Source organism: Vidua chalybeata, chromosome 19, assembly GCF_026979565.1.
Source record: "Vidua chalybeata isolate OUT-0048 chromosome 19, bVidCha1 merged haplotype, whole genome shotgun sequence".
In the NCBI taxonomy this organism is placed as follows: Eukaryota; Metazoa; Chordata; class Aves; order Passeriformes; family Viduidae; genus Vidua; species Vidua chalybeata.
Genome location: NC_071548.1, coordinates 6099019 through 6119461, shown reverse-complemented (window position 1 = coordinate 6119461; position 20443 = coordinate 6099019). Strand labels below are relative to the sequence as shown.

General features: G+C 38.5%; 1 protein-coding gene across 6 annotated transcripts in view; it reads left to right on the top strand.

Moving 5' to 3' along the window:
* The window catches only part of SPAG9 (sperm associated antigen 9), a 58499-nt gene extending 39560 nt beyond the window's left edge, over positions 1 to 18939 (top strand). For 2 of the 6 annotated variants that reach the window (XM_053960002.1, XM_053960007.1), the window contains 21 exons: positions 97 to 249; positions 338 to 389; positions 808 to 938; positions 2071 to 2127; positions 2993 to 3166; positions 3830 to 3959; positions 4214 to 4306; positions 4587 to 4754; positions 5440 to 5611; positions 6684 to 6908; positions 7609 to 7804; positions 8236 to 8358; positions 8900 to 8980; positions 9458 to 9525; positions 10918 to 11066; positions 12099 to 12270; positions 13231 to 13344; positions 15035 to 15073; positions 15935 to 16111; positions 16483 to 16620; positions 18791 to 18939. In XM_053960002.1, the coding sequence (XP_053815977.1) occupies positions 97 to 249; positions 338 to 389; positions 808 to 938; positions 2071 to 2127; positions 2993 to 3166; positions 3830 to 3959; positions 4214 to 4306; positions 4587 to 4754; positions 5440 to 5611; positions 6684 to 6908; positions 7609 to 7804; positions 8236 to 8358; positions 8900 to 8980; positions 9458 to 9525; positions 10918 to 11066; positions 12099 to 12270; positions 13231 to 13344; positions 15035 to 15073; positions 15935 to 16111; positions 16483 to 16620; positions 18791 to 18906 (2728 nt within the window). In that variant the 3' untranslated portion in view covers positions 18907 to 18939. The remainder of the gene's footprint in view (positions 1 to 96; positions 250 to 337; positions 390 to 807; positions 939 to 2070; positions 2128 to 2992; positions 3167 to 3829; positions 3960 to 4213; positions 4307 to 4586; positions 4755 to 5439; positions 5612 to 6683; positions 6909 to 7608; positions 7805 to 8235; positions 8359 to 8899; positions 8981 to 9457; positions 9526 to 10917; positions 11067 to 12098; positions 12271 to 13230; positions 13345 to 15034; positions 15074 to 15934; positions 16112 to 16482; positions 16621 to 18790) is intronic. The other 4 variants (XM_053960003.1, XM_053960008.1, XM_053960004.1 and 1 more) reach the window with 3 other exon arrangements.
* Positions 18940 to 20443: the final 1504 nt, after the last annotated feature.

The window sequence follows — 20443 nt, the reverse complement described above, 5'->3', positions numbered from 1 at the left end:
AAAAAATGTGTAGGTCTTTAAAAATAAAACCAGGCTGAAGCTGAACTGTGTGACCATGGCAATCCTTGTACCTATATGTTTTCAATGTTTGTGTAGAAATGCACTGAATGTTGTGAAAAATGATTTAATAGCCAAGGTGGATGAATTGACCTGTGAAAAGGATGTACTACAAGGTGAATTAGAGGCTGTAAAACAAGCAAAACAAAAGCTTGAAGAGAAGAATAAAGAACTGGAAGAAGAGCTGAGAAAGTAAGTTTAATTCCATGGTTGTAAAAAAAGAAAAGAAGAAAAACTCTACTGTGGTATTTATTACAGCTGTTTTTTATTTTCTATTTAGAGCTCGTGCAGAAGCAGAAGAAGCAAGACAGAAGGCTAAAGAGGATGATGATGTAGGTGTATATGTGTGGTTTTGTGTGTGTAATTCAATGGGACATTAGAAGTCTGTGTGTTTAGTGAGTGCTACTAAAAGTTATGGCTTAATTAGTAGTGGTAAAGTTCCTCCCTGTATAGAAATGACAGAAGATCTAAAGAGCACAAGTAAACTTAAATTGACAGTGATTAGTTTGCTTGCTTTCCTCTCTGCCCACTGTTACCACACTCTTTTTTTGAAGAGCTGTTTTCATTCACATTATATTGCATACAAAGGATAGGAGGAGAGGAAGGTAAAACCCAGATTTTGAAAGCCCCAAACTATTTGAAATCTGGAATTGTGCCCTAGCCTGGCAGTTATCAGGAGGCAGAGGGTGGCTCTGCAGGGCCCTGTGGTGCTCCTTTGTCCCTGCCATGTTTGTTAACTTGTATGCCCAGAACGATGTCCCCACGGCCCAGCGGAAACGCTTCACACGTGTGGAAATGGCCCGAGTGCTGATGGAGAGGAACCAGTACAAGGAGAGGCTGATGGAACTGCAGGAGGCTGTCCGATGGACTGAGATGATAAGGTGAAAAGGCTCTTATAGAATCTTTGACAGAGCTCCTTGTGATTTTTAGATGCTGAGTGATCTAGTCAGCAGGTTCATTGCCTTCTGCTTGTTTCCTCATGCCCACGAGGATCATTGATTTTAAGTTATGGGCATATAATTTGTCAGAATGGTTCTTGGCAGGACGTCAGTGAAAATGTGTTAACTTCATATGATGTGAAATATGCACATTTTTTCCAGGGATGCTTATTCTGAACAGTTACAAAAGTTGGTGATTGTAAATAACATTAATCTGGTGGGCATTAAAAATTACACTGTGCGTACACATACCTTGTGATGTCAAAATAGGGATAATGTTGTCTTCAGACTGAGCATAATTCCTTTGGAAAGACTTGGGTTGTTCAGGGTAAAACAGTTTAAAGTTGTGCAAGGCATGTTAAATATAAGCAATAAAGACAGTGATTTGGTCTCATTTGTATCCTGAATATTCAGTTGTTTGGAAGGTATGGTTCAGACCTCTGCCTCAGACCTCAGCCCAGCTCATCCTTGTCCCTGACCATAGGTACCAGAGGCTGTGGTGCTGCCTGCTGGCCATGGACAGCAGTGACATGTAATTGTTCCCATTGTCCTCATGCCTGTGACCCTTTGGGAGAAAAACGTACATTCCCAACAGCCATGGCTTGTTCTTCTGTAGCTATTATCTGCTGTAGAAATCCTCTCCTATCTCTTATCTATGTCTATGGGCACACTCATTTTATCAATTATTTACTAATGTATTGAAGATTAATAGGCTTTAAAACAAAAAACAATGGTTAAAATATTAAATAGGGGGCAGAATAATTTAAAATGGTTTGCTGCTTTCTTCAAGCTTTTTTTCATTACAAAGTGTCATGCAGACTTGTCTGTCAGAAAAGTTGCCAGTTTGTTTAGGATGCAAAGAAATGTGGATTAAATTTATTATGTAAGTTTATTTCCTGTAGTGGGAATTTCAATATTGTGCTCTGATCAGTAAAGAAGCAGTAGTGTGAAAAAACAGGCTTTGTTATTTTCAAGATATTATCCTTTTTTAAAAAATAAGAGTTAAACACTGTTTCATTACTTTTCCTTTTTTAGTTGTTGCTTACTCAGTAAACTTGGAATTCATTTCTTGTAGAGCATCCAGAGAAAATCCAGCCATGCAAGAGAAGAAAAGATCAAGCATTTGGCAATTGTAAGTACAGAAACAAAACTTACTGGCAGAAATAAATAAAGACCCTAACCAATTAGCTGGCACATTTGTGTATGTTAGCTAATTATTTTTTGGCAGATGAAGCTGTCTTAACGCTTCTCCTCTTGTTGCCCAGCATGCCAACTCGGTAAGACTGCTCTGGAAGTCAAAATGTATTGTAAGCTGCAGCATGCAGTGGGTGGCGGTGCACTTTGTGAAGTTAAATGCTGAAGTGCTGGAATATTTTTCCTAGCTGAATATACACCAGATTCTTGTCCTGAACATTTTCTCCAGATTCATTTTTATGATGACAAGTAGAAACCTGAATATCACATGGGGGTTGCATTTATTTCAGCTTCTTTTCCCTCTGTGAAGTACAGCTTACTGATTGTTACATTCTCCTTTCTGACTTCAAGCTCTTTAAATCTAAACCAGTGTTCTTCTCAACAAGATGTTTGTCAAATAATATTTTGGATGTTGTGATTTGCTGATAACTGTTTTATCTTGTTGCATAGAAATAGTGGGTTTTTTAAAATGCTCTCTGCATCTCCTAATGTCCTTCATAGAACTGTCTTCCAGGTGTGATGTTCACATCCTAATTTTGTTGTTTGCCTGTAGATGTTAATTCAAGGTAAAGTTCCCATTGAATTTGATAAATGGGATAATAATCCTTTAAGAATTTTTCTTACAGACATGAGTTTTTGTGCTTTGAGTGTGTTGCTGAGTGTGTGGTGGCTGCTGCTATGTTGGGCTCCAGTTTCTTACTTTAACTGTCTTGAGCAGGCTGGCATATGCTGTGTTTTGCCTGCATAGTCAAATTTGGATATATCTGACAAATCTTGACTCTTGTCTTTTTCTCTTCTTCTAGTTTTAGCAGGCTCTTCAGTTCATCCAGCAATACAGCAAAGAAACCAGAACCTCCTGTCAATGTTAAATATAATGCTCCAACCTCGCACATTACTCCATCAGTCAAGAAAAGAAGCAGCACCTTATCTCAATTACCCAGTGACAAATCTAAAGCCTTTGAATTCCTCAGTGAAGAGTAAGACATTTTAGTTTTATAGTAGATATGCTTTATCAAGTGTTTACTCTTTTAGTCCTCTGAGATTACTAGCATGCTGCTAAGTAAAGTATAATCTCCTGAAGTGAGTGTTGATTCATAAGGATTCAAGATAGTGCAGAGTGAAATGTACAGCAGTGGGTGAATACTTTGAGCACCTGGCTGAAATATTCTACTTGGTAAATACCACTGCCTTTCAAGAAAGTGCATTTAGGCACAGGAGGCAACACTTGGTACACTTTTATATGAAAATTCTGTAGCTGGGCAATAACTGTACAGGTACTTAAGGTTCACTTAAGAGTCAGGCTAACAAGAATCTGTAATTTTTTTTTCTCCTGTGCTTTGTTTTGGCAATATGTCCTTGTGAGTTACAATTTTTAAAGCTTCTATTAGAGCTACACAACCCAAGATAATTTCTTTTAAGGATGCTGGCAATAGACTTTCTAGTTTTGCCTTTTTTCCCTAATCTTTTAAAAACAGCCCATGGGGAACCTGGTGTTTTAATAGGTAAAAAAACCCTAGGGATATCCTTGGTAACCCAGTGCTTCCAGTGATCTTGGTTATTGAGTTTAACAGCAATTCCCATTGCACAAGAGATTCTAAAGAGCATAAGTAAGAAGTTCCTCAATCCTTATTCTTGCCCAGAACTGAAGCTAGTTTAGCCTCACGCCGGGAGCAGAAGAGAGAGCAGTACCGCCAGGTGAAAGCTCATGTCCAGAAGGAGGATGGCAGAGTGCAGGCTTTTGGCTGGAGTCTACCTCAGAAGTACAAACAGGTATGATGTTTTCAAGTGTAATGGTAACAGCTTCATGTTTTGTTGCATTTGAATAGTGTATGATTTCACAGCTTGTGTTTGAGTGATTCCAGCTTTTTTTTTTGTTGAACTTAGCAGTAAAGAATCTTTCTAAAGGAGACAACAATGCAAAACTCTTAATTGTGTTTAATAAATTCTGAGCAACTGATTCCAAAGATTGTAAACCTCTTTTAAAGGTAAATTTTTCCAGTTTGTTTGTTTGGTTTTTTACCTAGGTGGCAAATGGTGGACAGGGTGAAAATAAGATGAAGAACTTGCCTGTACCTGTTTACCTGAGACCTTTGGATGAGAAGGATACCTCTATGAAGGTAGAATGTTTCCAGTGATGATAAGAGACTTGTGCAAACTATAGCTTGAATATTTTTGTTTTGGATTCAATTACATTATTTTTCAAATAAGTTGTTTATTTTTAAAACATAATGAAGAAGAATTTGTCTCAGTAAAATGTATATGATTTTAATTGTAATTAATAACTTAAAATGGACTCTGGATATATAATAATGTTGATATCACTTAGCATATTTAACAATGCTTGTGTCTCTTTTTTTTAGTTTGAGATTCAAGAAAAACATTTCTTTTTCTCCCAAGCTGTGGTGTGCTGTAGGGGTGAACCTGTCAGGAGGGAAGACACGAGATGGAGGGTCTGTGGTTGGTGCCAGTGTGTTCTACAATGATGTGACTGGTGTGGATGCAGATGGCAACAAGCAGCAAACAGGATCCCAGAGTAGCTTAGATAAACTAGACCAGGAGCTCAAGGTAAGGTCACTGCAAGGCACATTTAATAAATTATATAGTTATACACCTTTACTGTGTAACTGTAGAGTACTAAAGTATTTTCTAATCAGGTTCATTGGTAACAAGTAGAGTTTTCTTGGTTAGTCATTAGCCCAGGATGTTTGGGTTATTGAATCCAACTATTAAATACTTTTCAATCTTCCCTTGCTGGCAAATCTCAAGAGCAAATAAATTTTACATCAAAATGATGTACTGCTTATACCAGTGCTGCTTCCTTTAAAAACCATTTGTGTCAGACCTGTTTATGTTCTAACTGCCATGACTGGAATTCATATTAAGGGCATAAAAACAGTCTGAATTTTCAAGTGTTTTGGGATATCACATTAACCTGTCGTGATACTGAGTATGGCAGTTGGCATGTCAATAGTGTTTTTATTTTATACTGGTCTAACTGTATAATTATGCAGTGTAATTATAATTTTATGTATTTTTAATAGAAGTATGAAATATGAGGGAGCTTTATATTTCAGATGCATAAAGAACAAGTAACTACGTGTAGTTTTACAATGGAATTGAAGATATTTAACTTCCCACATATTTATGTGTATTTCTGTAGGTGAAAAAGTAAGACCATAGAAGATCAAAGGTAATAATTCTATTCTTGTCTCCCTTTCTGTTGTTCATTTCTGCCTTTGTTCTCCTTCAGGATCAGCAAAAGGAACTGAAACACCAGGAAGAATTATCCAGTCTAGTTTGGATTTGTACTAGCACACATTCTGCTACAAAAGTTATCATTATTGATGCAAACCAACCGGGGAATATTCTGGACAGTTTCATTGTTTGCAATTCTCACGTACTTTGTATTGCTAGTGTGCCAGGTAAACACTTGGGCTGGTTCAGGTCCTGCTTTTATTAACTGATTCTTATTCAGCTTTTCTTATGCAATGAAAACCCACAGATTTGTTATTTAGTATGATGAAAAGTTACTGTAACAGAGCAGTAAGAAAGTGATTAGTTGTACATTTAACTATTGCCTTTCTACCCTACTGTTTCACTCTTTAGTTGGCTGTTGACTTAAATGGACTGAAAATCTGAGAGATGTCAGCAGCCAAGGGGAACTGTTTTGTTTGATGTACTATAAACTCTGCAACAGTGTTGATACTTCATGGAATTGTGAACATCACAAAAAGAATAATGTGTTTGCTGCTTTTTTGACTTCTTCAGCCTCTTGAAGATAAACAACAAGTCTTGGAGCTCCCTGCAGAGGGAATCCTTGTTGCATTTGAGTGTATTTTAAGTCTTGAAAGTATAAGAGGATTGGACATGAGAAAAATGGTTTTTCTTCCAGAACCAAGGATCTATTGCACCTAAATGCTTCATAAAGATATAGAGGTGCCCTTGTGTACATGCACTGTTATGAAATTATGATTTTAGAAGAAGATATAATTAAAATGGAAATAAACTATTTGGAAAGTTACAGATTGAAATACAGTGATCTTGCATTTGTTTTGTGAACTTTGTGACAGCATCTTCCACATTTGCTGATTATTTGAAACTAACCTTGTAGACAGGGGCTGCCTGCATGTTTAATCTCTGGAGAGCTCATTGAGTTTGAAGCTTAGTTATTAGATACAGGAGTGATTCACCTTTATCCCTATGAAAAACACCCAGTGACAGGGTCCAAGGGAATGACCTGAAGTTGTGTCAGGGGAGGTTTAGGCTGGATATCAGGAAAAGATTCATCCCCAGGGGGTGGTGGGGCACTGATAGGGCTCCCCAGGGCAGTGGTCATGGCACCAAGGCTGCCAGAGCTCCAGGAATGTTTGGATAATGCTCTGAGACAAAGGGTGGGAATTCTGGGTATCTGTGCAGGGACAGGAGTTGGACTGGATCTTTGTGGGTCCCTTAAAGCTCAGGATATTATGTAATTCTGAGTTTAATCTCTTTCAGGGGCAAGGGAAACAGACTACCCTGCAGGAGAAGGGTCCCAGGAAGCAGATTCCAGCCAAGTGGACAAATCCTCCTTGTGTGGCAGTATGACCAGCAACAGCTCTGCTGAGACCGACAGCCTGCTGGGGGGCATCACTGTGGTGGGATGCACTGCTGAGGGTCTCATGGGGGCTCCTGGTGCCCACGACACCAATGGGGCCTCCCCTGTGGCAGAGAAACAGTCAGGTATGTGATAAACACTGCAGGTGTGTCAGGGCTGGCCAAGCACCTCAAGATGCAGCTGGAAATAAGTGGTGCAACTGCTGAGGTTAACAGTGTGTAAGCTGTGATAACATAAACTCTCTGTAAATCTGTAAATTGTAGCTGAAAAAGTGTTGAAGGTGACATGAAATGGGAATTGGCGGCTGCTTTTTGCAGGTACAAGAGAATTCTTGTTTCTGCTCTAGAGAGAAATTTTAATGTAGTATTTGAAATGCAGATGTTATCAGAGAGTGACTAAAATAAATGCCTTGGATTTTGTCAAGTCTTAATAGAGATTTAAGCGAAACTGATTATTTCATAGACATTAATACTTTTTTTTTTTTGGTCATATGGCCTGCAGAGCTGTATGGTGATATGATTGTCAATGGACACGTGCTGGTTGGCCTTGTTTACTGCTGTCCTAGTTAATAATTTAATGGCCAGTCTGAGCCATCAGTCACTGGGTTGATACTTAAAAGTTCATTTGACATTTGTTTATACAGTGCAACCTGCTAAAATTTGGGCATTTCTGATGTGATGTTTTTTGATTCTGATGTGGAGATTGTAACTGTCTGGCTATAACAGCTATTCATTTTAGTTTTAAGTATTGAGTTCTGGCTGTTTTAAACAATAGCAAATTCTATCGCAGTTGTTAAAAAGTTTTTCAAATTTGTTTATTTCATAGATATTGCAGCTGAAAATAATTCAGTAGATGAGAACATTCCAACGGCAGAGGAGGCAACAGAAGCAACAGAAGTCAATGCAGGGACAGGAGAAGATACAGCTGATAGTGCACAAACTGGAGTCTACACAGAGCATGTCTTTACAGATCCCTTGGGAGTGCAGCATACAATGGAGGCATCTCCAGTGTATCAGCCTAAGTACCTAGTCACAGTCCTTATACCTCTTAAAATGTATTTAAAAAAAGAAGTATAATGTTCGTAGGCACGTAGCATGGAGACAAAATGACTACTTTTTTTTCCTTTTTAAGTGTGTTGAGGTTTATATAAGTAGTCTTGGTACAAGACTGTGCTTTGTGACTCTCTTCTGCCATTCCCCAGAGGTAATAATACTGACAGGTTTGAATGGAATCTAGTTTTCCCTGTAAAAATAGATGTCCATTTGAAGAAATTCATGGTTATTGAGGTTTTCATCTGTATTGTACTTTCATGTGTGGTTACTGTGTTTTTAAGCATCTCATGTACTCCAAAAGCCAGTGTAGGAACTCTTAGTAGTGAGGTAAACACATGGCTTACAGCCTGAGTAATCTGTGCAGTTCATTAAATGTATTTTAACTGGTGTTTTTTTCTAGTACTGAGTCAGAATTATATAAGGATGTTGCAGTTCTGCCAAATGAGCAAGATCTAGTGAGAGAAGAAGCACAGAAAATGAGTAGCCTTTTACCGACCATGTGGCTTGGAGCACAGAATGGATGGTAAGGAAGTACTAATCTTGTTATATTTATTTATAATAATTACTTTAAACTTGCTTCTTGTGCCCACAGGCTTGATAACCATCTCGAGTCAAGATTAAGCACAGGATGATCTCAAGAGAGCCAAAACCTTGAATGCTTTGCTGCAGTTTTTAGGCATTGCAGAATTCAAAGGAAGTATTGTAGGTGGTTAGCAAGTCCTTTTTTGTTAGATAACACTTCTGCAGAGAAGTTCTAGATTTTTTTTGTATTCAAAGGAATTGTTATGGTCTGTTAATTACATAATTTTCAATATTTTAGTATGCTAGAAAAACATATTGTAATTTTTACTGCAGATGGATCCACAAGGGAGTTTGTAATGCTTTAGGCCTCTGAAAAAGCCATTCTGCTGCTCATGTAGTTCTTCCTTTCAGTGTATACATAATTTCCAGTGGAAGATGAAAACTTGCCTTCCCTTTGATTGTGGATTTCAGTTTATAAGAGTTTTGCTTGTGGTTGTTTTTGTCTGGTAGTGCTTTTAATCCCTCCTGATTTGTCTTTGCAGCCTGTATGTTCATTCGTCAGTGGCCCAATGGAGGAAATGTGTTCATGCCATTAAACTTAAAGATTCTATTCTCAGTATTGTGTAAGTCCTTAAAGAATGTCTTGTGAATCATAATGAATTTCTGTTAAAATACTTTCCAAAGTAGTTTTATATTTCCTTCTCAGATATTGGGAATGTCAGTTGCCGTAACTGCCTGCACGCTCTTTGAGGGACAATGAAAACTTCTGGGGAGTAAGGAAAATAAAATGAATCTTGTACCTGTTGGAAGTACATAGGCCAAAGGATGAGCTGTAGCTATGCAAAACAGTTATACGTTGCTATTTTTGCTGTTTTCTTCAGGCATTGTAACCAGATATATTTCAATCTCTCTGAACTGGATTTTGATCCCTTGTTACGTCCCTTCTCTTGAGCTATATTGTAGAAATCAAAACACTGGGGCTAATAAAAAATGACTGTAAAATATATGCTGAAATATGAAATGCTTATACCTAGTTTTAAATTTGCCTTCTGAGCAGAGCAGTCTAACAGAGTGTGTTGTTGTGCCTCCTTTTTCCTCAGACATGTCAAAGGAATAGTCTTGGTTGCACTGGCAGATGGGACGCTTGCGATCTTTCACCGGGGAGTTGGTAAGGATTCTGTTGCATCTGGAAACCGGGGAATTTTTAACAGTAGTCAGGAAAGAAATGTGCCATTTACAAGTAATGTTTTGATAATGTATTCCCCAATGACCTTTTTCTGGGTTGTCATGAGAAATATTTCTTGTTATTTCAGTTGCAGATTCAAGTTCTGTTTTTGCACTTTTGTGGTGTATTCATGGAGTATTTTCTTACTCTGAAATGGAGAATGGGATAGATCTGCTAAATAGGAAAAAGCCATCTGAAAGTCTGCTTTGATCATCATCTCTCTTGCATTTTCATTATGCTCAATAATAATGTCTTCTGTTTTATTAGTGATAAAAATTGTCTTTGGGCAAGTACTTCAATGAGAATTTTGTAAGCATCCCTTCAGAATTTCTGCCCAAACTGCTCCTGAACCAGCTCCATTCTACAGCCTCCAGAAATAGGACCTGGTGGGGAAGGTCTTACTATGAGCAACTGGAACTTACCTATTAGCTTGTTTTTCCACCCTATTCTTTCATCTTTCCCTTGTGATGCTTAAATCCTTGTGCTCAGCATTTAAAAGAATTTTAAAAGTTGCACAACACTAATGCAAATACTGGAAAAGATGCAGCTATGATGAAGTTGTTTTTAGTGGTTTTGTTTTGTTTATTTTTTTAAAACTCACTGCAGTGGTTTTAAAAGCCTCTCTAGTGAATGTCATTGATCTGTGGCCTTAATTCAGTCTACAGAAGAATTTTAATTGGTGTTGAATGACAAAATTTAGTATGCTTTTAGTAGATTTCAGGTGCCTTTTTTAAGATCTTGCAGCATATTTTAAAAAAATCTGCACTGGCCAACACTTCTATGTTCAGTCAAGCAGCAGGTGCCTGGTGCTGTGTGGGAAGCTGTTTGTTTTCACAGGTACTGGTCCTAGTCAAGCAGAGCCTGTAGCACAGGGGTAACCTGCTGATTTAAAAATGTTTTGCTGGGTTTTTAACTTGAATCATTGTACATCTTTATTTTTTAAAACAGGTAGCTTTTGGGATGTTAGTTGCTGTTTTTTTTAATGAGGAGCCTAGCCTCATTACATAAGGCTGTTTGTTTTCACAGGTACTGGTCCTAGTCAAGCAGAGCCTGTAGCACAGGGGTAACCTGCTGATTTAAAAATGTTTTGCTGGGTTTTTAACTTGAATCATTGTACATCTTTATTTTTTAAAACAGGTAGCTTTTGGGATGTTAGTTGCTGTTTTTTTTAATGAGGAGCCTAGCCTCTGTACATAAACTTGTACAGATTTACCCAGATTATTACAATGCTTTAAAAAATTAGACTTTTAACATAGTTGCTTGTACTTCTAAATTTTCCTTAAACTATACACAGGTTCCTGTGAGTTTTACTTCTTTTTCTTCCTGTTTTTGCAGATGGTCAGTGGGATTTGTCAAACTATCACCTCCTGGACCTGGGCCGGCCACACCACTCCATCCGGTGCATGACAGTGGTACATGACAAGGTCTGGTGTGGCTACAGGAACAAAATCTATGTTGTTCAACCAAAGGCCATGAAAATAGAGGTAAGTTCCAATGGTGATTAAAATAATTAAATGTTATGTTTTAATGCTGCAGCTCAGACTCCAGAGTAACTCCAGAAACATCTGTTTTCATCAGTACGGAAACCGGCTACCTAGCAAATTTGTTTTATGAAATAGTTGTTTTGGAAGACTTAACACTATGATGAGACAGTTCTCACTTGCTGAAACCAGTTTTTGGGAGATTTAGTTCTCCACTTTTGGCTGGCCAGAAATTGGAAATCCTTGTGCAGAGCAGGGGCTGTAAGGCCAGTTCCCAGCTTATTCTGTGTGCCTCATTTTGTTCTCCACCCATGTGCAGAGGTTTGTAAGTGTTAATTTGGAATGTACTCTCCTTCCAGTTAGAGAATAGTCTATGCAAGGTGTGTGAGCTAGTGTTTTATCTGCAGTGTTTAGTCTGTCATCTTAAGAGCAGAAAGTGGCTGAGGTTTCTGCAAGCCTTGAGCAATATAAGTGCTTCAGCCTCCTGCTAATTGGCCTGAGGCATGGGCCAGACCTTGGAGGGTGACTGCTCAGCTCTTCTGAAAATATCAATCACCCAATAATAACCTGCTTTTGTGAAGAAGACTATAAATATATATGGGAAAACTGAAATGAAGTTCATATAAAAGTGAAATGGATTGTTTTGCTGGTGGACAGTGTGTACTTTGCACAGGTGAGGTTGTTTATGAGTCAGTCATGATGGAACAAGGAAGAAAGACACTTTTTGGGCACATGTACTTTGTGCTGTGGCACAAAAATGGCTCCAAAATGGCTCCAGGTTCAAGGGAGACAGAAGCTGGAGCAGGCTGGGATTAGATATGTAAATGAAGACCGAGTAAGAAATTACAGCTTTGAGATCACACTCGGGGATTTTAGAGCTATTTGTAACTGAGCTAAACACTGTCTGTGATCTTGCAAATCAGAGGGTTATGCTTGATTGAAAATTGCCAGTTTAGACTGTATGAGAGTTACAGAGAAACCTTTCTTACTCTTCCCTTTGTTTTACTTTCTGATTTGAACCCCAATGTTTCATAGAAGTCCTTTGATGCCCACCCAAGGAGGGAGAGCCAAGTGAGGCAGCTGGCATGGGTGGGGGATGGGGTGTGGGTGTCCATCCGCCTGGACTCCACCCTGCGCCTCTACCATGCCCACACCTACCAGCACCTGCAGGATGTGGACATTGAGCCCTATGTAAGCAAAATGCTTGGTAAGTTCCCAGGAAAAACTGGTGTGTTCTTGCGGTCTGCAGCTTTCTTTTCCTGCTAGAGATCAGGCAGTTCTCAGTGCAGATTTGGGGTAAAGGTGGGTGGAAAGGCCAGTTAAAATCAGTTTGGGCAAACTTGAATCTGGAAGTAGAAGCCTAAGTCAGTCTGTGAAGCGTGATGGAGGTGATGGGTCATCTGTTACAGTCTGTTGACCTTACCTGGTGTGTAAAGTGTCCTTAAAAACTCATAACTAATGAGGAAAATGGTGGTTGAGTAGGGCAGGCACCAATAGAGACACTACAATCTTTCTCTTTTTATATACTGATACATTTTTTTATAGCTAAAAAATGGGAAGAATCCATTACCTGCCTGGAAACTTGCCTATTTTTTCAAAAAAACCCCTTGAGATAGGAAAATTTTATTGCTGTTGAACCTAGTAAGCTTTCTGATTTTTTTCATTAGTATCTGTATAAGAGCAGTTTGACCACATGCATTACACAACAAATACAGGTAAGGCTCTGGGAAATCCTTCACAAGTCACTGCTGTGCATTGCACAATGGCTGGTGTCGAGCCTTCTGCTCCCCTCATCATGCTAACAAATGAGAAATTAATTTTAATGGATTACAAACCACTATCTTTTATCTGTAAACTCTTTTTTTTGCTTGTTTTAAAAGCTGCTAAGCCCCAAAAGATTTTACTGTGCAGCATTAAGGACCTTTTTTGCTTTCTTATAGCTAATGTTAGACTCTTGAAGTATAGAATCTCAGTTTAATTATAGTGTTGTATTGTAGCCTTCTAGGTTATCTTTACAACTTAAATGTGCTCCTCTACTTTGTTTCTGTCAGAAGTGGGTGGGAATTACTTGTCTGTGTGATTTGGGAGTTGGATTTAAGATTCTCTGTTGTAGAACTAAAATTATTCTTGCTTATAATTTTTGATGAAAAGCATCTTTCGTTTTTAGGTACTGGTAAACTGGGATTCTCATTTGTGAGAATCACAGCACTTATGGTGTCTTGTAATCGTTTATGGGTAGGAACAGGAAATGGTGTCATCATCTCCATTCCATTAACAGAAAGTAAGTAAAATATCAATGAATAGCACTGTGCAATATGCTGTAGGCATTAAAAAAAAAAAAAGAGTATTAAACACCATTCAGATGCTTGCTAATGGATAGAAAGCTTCACTGCCAGGTCTGACTCTTTCAGGTTTGTAGCAGATCAGGTCTGTGTGATGTTTAGCACCTATATCTGTGTATGTGGTTACAATTACCCTGAGAAAACAACACATCTCCAGAATCTTGTGTACTGCTGTTTGAGCAGAGTTAGCTTGAATCAAAGGGACACTTTGAAGCCTTAGAGGTGTTCTGAGCATTAGCAGCAGTGATAGAAGTTCATTGCTTATACAAGACATCATTAGTTTTCTAACTAATGTTATTTTTGATTGCCATATGATCACAAAATACATTTTTCTTTGATTTGAGCATGTTGTTGTTGTTGATAATACAATTTGATTTGCTTTAGTTCTTGAGAATTCATCACAAAGTGAATATAAAGGACTGGAACAGAAGTAGCAAAGACTGCTTTAAAGGACACATTCAGAGTTATAGGAACTGTAAATACATTCAAACAGGGCATTAACATCCAGGTCAAATTCCAGTCATGTAGATCCTGGTTTTTGCTTAATAACAGACCCCAGACTCTTGTCATAGGTTGAAACTAATTGAGGGCAGTTGAATCTCAGGAGAAAAGAACAGCTCAAGGGCAAATCAAATCTTAAACAGGTAAAGCTTGGGAAGAATCTGTGTAAATTGATTGCATTTAAACAATAAAAAAAAAGCCTCAACACTTGTGCCTGAGACTAACGTTATAACAGGTGGACAGAAGTTTCAGAAAATAAAATGTAGACCTATGGTAGTCCTAATTGTACTGTTGTTACTTAGAAAATAGTGCAGTCTAACAGGTGAAGTTTTAGGGTGATTTAATAGTGAAAACTCTTCATGTTGTATCTGCTTTGTTGATCAGCAAACACATGCATTGTTTCTCATGTTGTTCCATCGCATTGTCCATCCATTGAGTAACTGTCTTTTTTTTTTGCATGAATGTACTAAGGAAGGACAGAGTTCCTGTCATGGATTTTGAGACACTTTAAATCATGCTTTCAAAAATTATAGCTCTTAATTTGCGTCAAGCTTAATTTAACGTTTCCAGATGAGTTTGTTTTGAACCAGGAGTGAACGTGAAGAAATCCCTATTAAAGCTGTTCAGTTGTGTTTCATTTCTTTTGGTTGGTTGTGGGTCAGAACAGCCTTCAGGGGCTAGCCTGATCGTGAGGCTGAGAACCTTGATGAGAAATAGTAATAAAAAAGTCACATCCTTGCATGAGCAGTGGCATCTCTCAATCCCCTGGGTCTTAATAGCAGGGCAGCAGATGATGTTCCAAAAGGGTACTTGAAAACATGAGTCATTCTATATTATTCTGGAGCCTCCTGCCAAGGAAAGAGAGAAAGGGGAAATGTTGCTAATCAATAATAAAAATACGTGACAGTGCTTTTGTGGTCTATTTTGTATTGAAACTTCTATAGTAAGATGCTGTTCTTTGTGACTTTTGATTGAACCTTCTGTAATTAAATACCTATTGGTTTTTTTTAGGAGCTAAAATTTTAAGCTCTACCTTATCAAAAACCAAAATATGAGTGGTGGGTTCTCATTAATCCTTCTCCTCTGCTGTCATACCTATCCATTTCCCCTTTCCTCCTTTCTCACTAGCTGTAATCCTCCACCAGGGACGTTTACTGGGGCTGCGGGGTAAGTGCAGATCCTGAACCAAAACCTATTTTCAGGCTTATAATAGCCACTTCCAGGCTGTTTCCCACTCCTTATAGATTTACCCTTTGTATGTTCCTAAATGTTTTTCCACTTGCAGTTACTGCATTGCAGCAGTTTTATGTTTGCTAAATGGCCACCAATCTGCTCAGCAGTTTAGCATATCATCCTGTGTTGCAGCTGAACTCTCATACAGACTTTCTCTTCCAGCCAATGTGATACCACATCTTATAACTTTGTCATTAATCCACATCATGTGCTGTCTTGTTACAAATCACTGTTTCTTTCACTACTTTGATAGTCTTTGGAATGGAGATGGCTTGTATGTCTAGCATGAGTACTTCTCTGGTTTAATTTATTTTAAAACTTCTCAGTAAAATCTAGATGTAGAATGATTATAGGGTAGCTCTTTCATGCCCACAGGTGGCTGTTTCTAGAGAATTTTTGATGGCAAGTGCATACATTATGATTAGTTGGAATGAAACTGTCTTTAATTACATAATTAAGTACATGGAATTTGCTCATACTGAAACACATTAGAGGTACTTACTTTCTATGAAAGATACAGTCCTGTCACAAATTATTTTTTCCCAAAAGTAGGATATTGAAATCTGGTGTTTATGCTAGACTAATAAGAATCCTGCTCCATTTTCTGATGTACTTAAAATAACGAAGCATGCAGTCTTTTTCTTTCCAGCTCTGTCTTGAATTGGCATTGCTGCCCTCCTGTTTAATTTTTATCTAAGTTGGCTTTAGCTTTTAGATGGTACCATAAGGTTTCTTAACAAATAACCACTTCAGCAATTTGTGTTTTGAAGTAGAAAACAACCTCTTCTTTTACAGCCAATAAATCACCAACAGGCTCTGGAAACCGTCCGGGGAGTGTGATCCGTGTGTATGGAGATGAGCACAGTGACAAAGTGACTCCAGGGACATTCATCCCCTACTGTTCCATGGCACATGCACAGCTCTGCTTCCACGGCCACCGGGATGCTGTGAAATTCTTTGTTGCAGTACCAGGTGAGGTTTTGTTACTACCTTCAAAAGAGGTGGGGTTTTTTTTGTTTGGTTGGTTGTTGTTGTTTTTTCCTTAATTCACTTTGTTTAACTAAGTGTTTAGGCTAAGGTAGCAAGAGTACTCTCAGAAACAATGTATTGTATTTTAATTACAAGACTTGTCTGATTGCTAAGTATGGCCCTGTTTAATGGGAGGAAAAGGGCTTGATCACAAGCAAGGACTTTGCTTCCTTCTGTGAAAAAGGTGCTTTGATAAGTGATCACTTGTCTGTTAAGAAGGCACTCAACTGCTTTAGGCATTGTCATCTAATGATCAAGCACAGGAGATTTTACTCTGAGATAAGGCATAAAAAAGTGTTCTGTTTTTCACCCAGGTCAGGTTATTTGCCCTCAGAGTAGTGGTGGAACAGATCTCACAGCTGATAAACAAGCCCAGGAGTCCTTCAACCAGAGTCCCTTAAAATCAGTGTTGGTGATAAGCGGTGGAGAAGGATACATTGACTTCAGAATGGGTAAGAAATCTGAGCTTTAAATACTTCATACTGAAAGGGTATTAACCAGATAATAAATGCTGCTGTAATTGCAGTGAGTGCATTTGTGCGGTCAGTATATACAGTCTTTACCATACACTGCAGGAGTTGGAAGTATTTTTATTCTGTCACACACCTTCAGCTTCTCCTCCTCCTCCCAATAAACCATGACTTTGGAGATGTGAGAGATGATGCTCACTTTTAAAATTTCAAATGTTTATTGAACCTTAACAAAAATACAACAAAAGGACTAAATAAGAAAAAAATACAGCACTGGGAGCAAAGGACTCAACCACCATGTGCTTGTCTACAAAATGGATGCTCCGCCTTTTATACCTCTAGCCCCTCCCAAAGTCTTATCAGTCGGCTCCTTCTTTGTGGAGTTCACTTTCTTACATCTTGATTGGAGGTCAGGTGTTACCGTAGTAACAAGCTGACCCTCCCCAAATGCAACTACCAAGGCCATCTTATGATAACAATGCAAGGGGGAGAACATATTACAGTAAGATAACTATACATCTACAAAACTTTTCTTAACATATACATAACATTTACCCCTTAATTGTGAGAGCCAATCATCTCATTACTCATCTATAACAGGGATGACTTTGTAAGAAGGTTTCTTTGAAACTCTGCTTTGGAGTCATGTACCACCTTCCTGTTTATGCTTTCAGTCTTTCTTTGGCAGGTTAATCTTCTGTCTCAAACTGCTGGAAAACATGTCCTTAGTATGTAAATAGGCAGACTGACTGAAAACAAGTCATGTTAAGTGAAGAATAGTCAGTGTAAAATTTATTAATTTTTGAGTGGGAAAGAATAAAGTAGATCACTTATCTCTGCATGCCTATCATATTTGATCACTGCTTTTCTTGGATAACACTTTTGCATGATCTAGCCCATAAAAGATTTCTTGTGTAAACATCTATCTTCTTTTTAATTGAACTCTTTGGGGAAATAAAGTGAGAGCTGTTGTGATTCTGTAGAGACCTTGACAAAAAGTGCATAAAAAGATGTCACAACTCTTGGACCTGCTTTTGACCTTTTGCCTAAATCTGTCTGTAGTCTTTCAAAACCAACCAAACAGCAAAACAACCCACATAAACCATTACAAAGGAAAACCCAGGAAGGCCAGCCCAAATCCTGTCATCCCACTAATCAATGACAAGCAGGTTCCTGGGATGACCGTGATGGATTTCTGTGGGAGACGGGACTGGAGACAGTTCTGTGCCACAGTGCTGTGAGGGCTCAAGTGCTGCAGTCACTCAGGGCAGCTGGAACAGCCACATTCCAAATGCTCGTTTTCCTGTCCCTGTGGCATGATGGCAAAGCTGTGAGCTGAGTGCCAGTGCTGCCTTAGCCCAGCCAGTGCCACATGAGCCCAGCAAACTTTGGGGGTTTGGTCTGTGTTCTGTTCCCTCAGCCTTCCAAAGGAGTCTAACCAGAACAAAAGCCAAAATTCAATTTGACACCTTCCTGAAGGTATAGGTCAGTTCCTGTTTCCTCTGATTAAGGTGACCTCCTGGATTGATGATCCTGGCTGTTCATGTGCAGTTCAGTGTCACCTTTGGTCCCAGTCAGCTCCCGTCACCCAGAGTTCAGGTGCAGCTACAAAACTGCTCTTCTTTTTGAAGGGCAATAATGGAGAATATGCTCAAGGCTGTCTTTGCCACCATGGGCAGAGTTGTGACAATCTGGAATAACTGGAACAGGAGGAAAGAGTGGGAAAGGTTGACCATAGACATGAATGTTGTGTCGTCTCACATGTGCTCAATTACAGCTCTTGTCCCAGGGCATTTATATGTTTGGGTTTGTCCCAGAACACTTTCTAGTGGCAAAACCATCTCTAAGTCTGCCTGGTAGCTTGCAGATTAGGTTTCTCTACATTAATGAGTTATAAGTAATGAAACATGTGGAATATGGATACTTATGAAACTGCCATTATTTTTTGGGCTAGAAGTAAAGAATATCACCAGCAGAATGCTGGGCTCTGAGATAATTATGCAACACACTCTGTTTACATTCACAGACTTTAATATGTTTTTATATCAGCATATGGCAACACTCTCTTTTTAGTGTTTTTCTTTTCTTGCTGCATGTGGTGTTGATGCTGTTCTGGTTATTGGCTGCCTCAACCAAAGGTGTTTTGTTCCAGGTGATGAAGGAGGAGAATCTGAACTCCTGGGAGAAGCTCTACCACTTGAACCTTCTGTAGCCAAAGCTGAGAGGAGTCATTTGATAGTGTGGCAAGTCATGTATGGCAGTGAGTGAGACTGTAGGATGCAGTTGGAGACCTTAAAAATGGTGGGGGGGTGGGTGGGGGGAAGAAAAAAAATGCTTCTGCATGTCTTTTTTTTATTTTGTGAACCTGTTTCACAACATGATGTTTTGAACATGATGTTGAAGCATTTCTTTGCTGCTTAACTTTATATTGAAACCTGTCATACCTTTAGCTATACAGGAATTAGCTTGTGCTGTTTTACTGCACCTGTGTTAAATGGAACAGTGTGAGGAAATCAGATGTTTCTCCAGCTGGTGTGCACACCACAGTGAGCAGCTGATACAGTTTTACTGTACCACAGCAATCTCATGTGTTCACTTCTTTGGTAGTCTCACTTGAGTTCAGCTTTGTTCCAACTGAGCTTCATTTCACTCTATAATGCATTAGGTAAAACAGCAAAGTTATTCCCAGAGTATGAAAAAAATGGACAAATTAGAAGATGGATTATTAAGACTCATCCTAATACTCAGTTTTTGGGCTAAAGCAAACTATTTCAGCTTTTGTTTCCAAACCTGGAAAATCTTGCTCATCCATTGTACACGGTTTAATTTGTTACATTCTTCAGAATTTGTGGGGGGAAAGAGGAGGCTTTATAGGAATTAAAATGAAAATATTTAAGTAAAATCGTATTTTCACTATTGAACCTTAAAGTTTGAGAGCTGCTGCCCTCAGTAATGAGCAATTTTGAGCATAATGTTTTTCCATCTCCCTGACATGGGACAACTCTATTTCCAAATGGTATTCTTAGGTTGATATAAATTGGAAAATAACTGTAAAATTCTCAAACAGGGGATATGTTTTGTTCTTTTCTTAACTCCTTATGTCCTAAGCACTTAGAATGATCTTCTCTGCCTAACTGGTCAAACTCGTAAGGCACTCACTATATGTGTAAAGGTTGGAGACCTGAATTAGAGCATGAGAAAAGACAGAGATTGTACAGGAAAAAAAACACATTGTGCACAAGTGAGATCGTAAAGGTGATGTCTCAGGCATCAAAGGAAGTGTAACTCAAGATAATTAGGTACAAAATGTTTGGGTTTGTTTTTTTGTAGCTCCATACCCCAATTTAGTTAAAAAAATAAATAATTCAGCAACAGTATTATCAGGTAACACAACGACAAAGAAAATTACCGGAAGTCAGGAGACTGATATTAGGCTGACATTCTGTCTACTCACCATCTTTTTTTTAACCATAAATGTGAGTTTAAGACTGTCTTCCTTTTACATCAAAATTTCTGCATTAGTATCAAACGTAAGTTAAATGCTTCATGATTTCTGTACTTCAGAAGATTTAAAAACCCAGATTTGCTCTTCAATTTAGTCTCTGGAAAGTGAAAGTTTTTAGGGGTTTTAGTAAACATCCAGCATTTACCCCTAAAAGGCTGGAGCTGTTCAGATTAGCAGAGAAATTTAGTAACTTGTTTATGTGAGAGAACTGAATAGTTTCAGATGGGTAAATATAGAAACACTTTTCTAAAACTGCCTAAACATTTTTATGCAATAGGAGCAGTTCTGGTCTATCAGGCA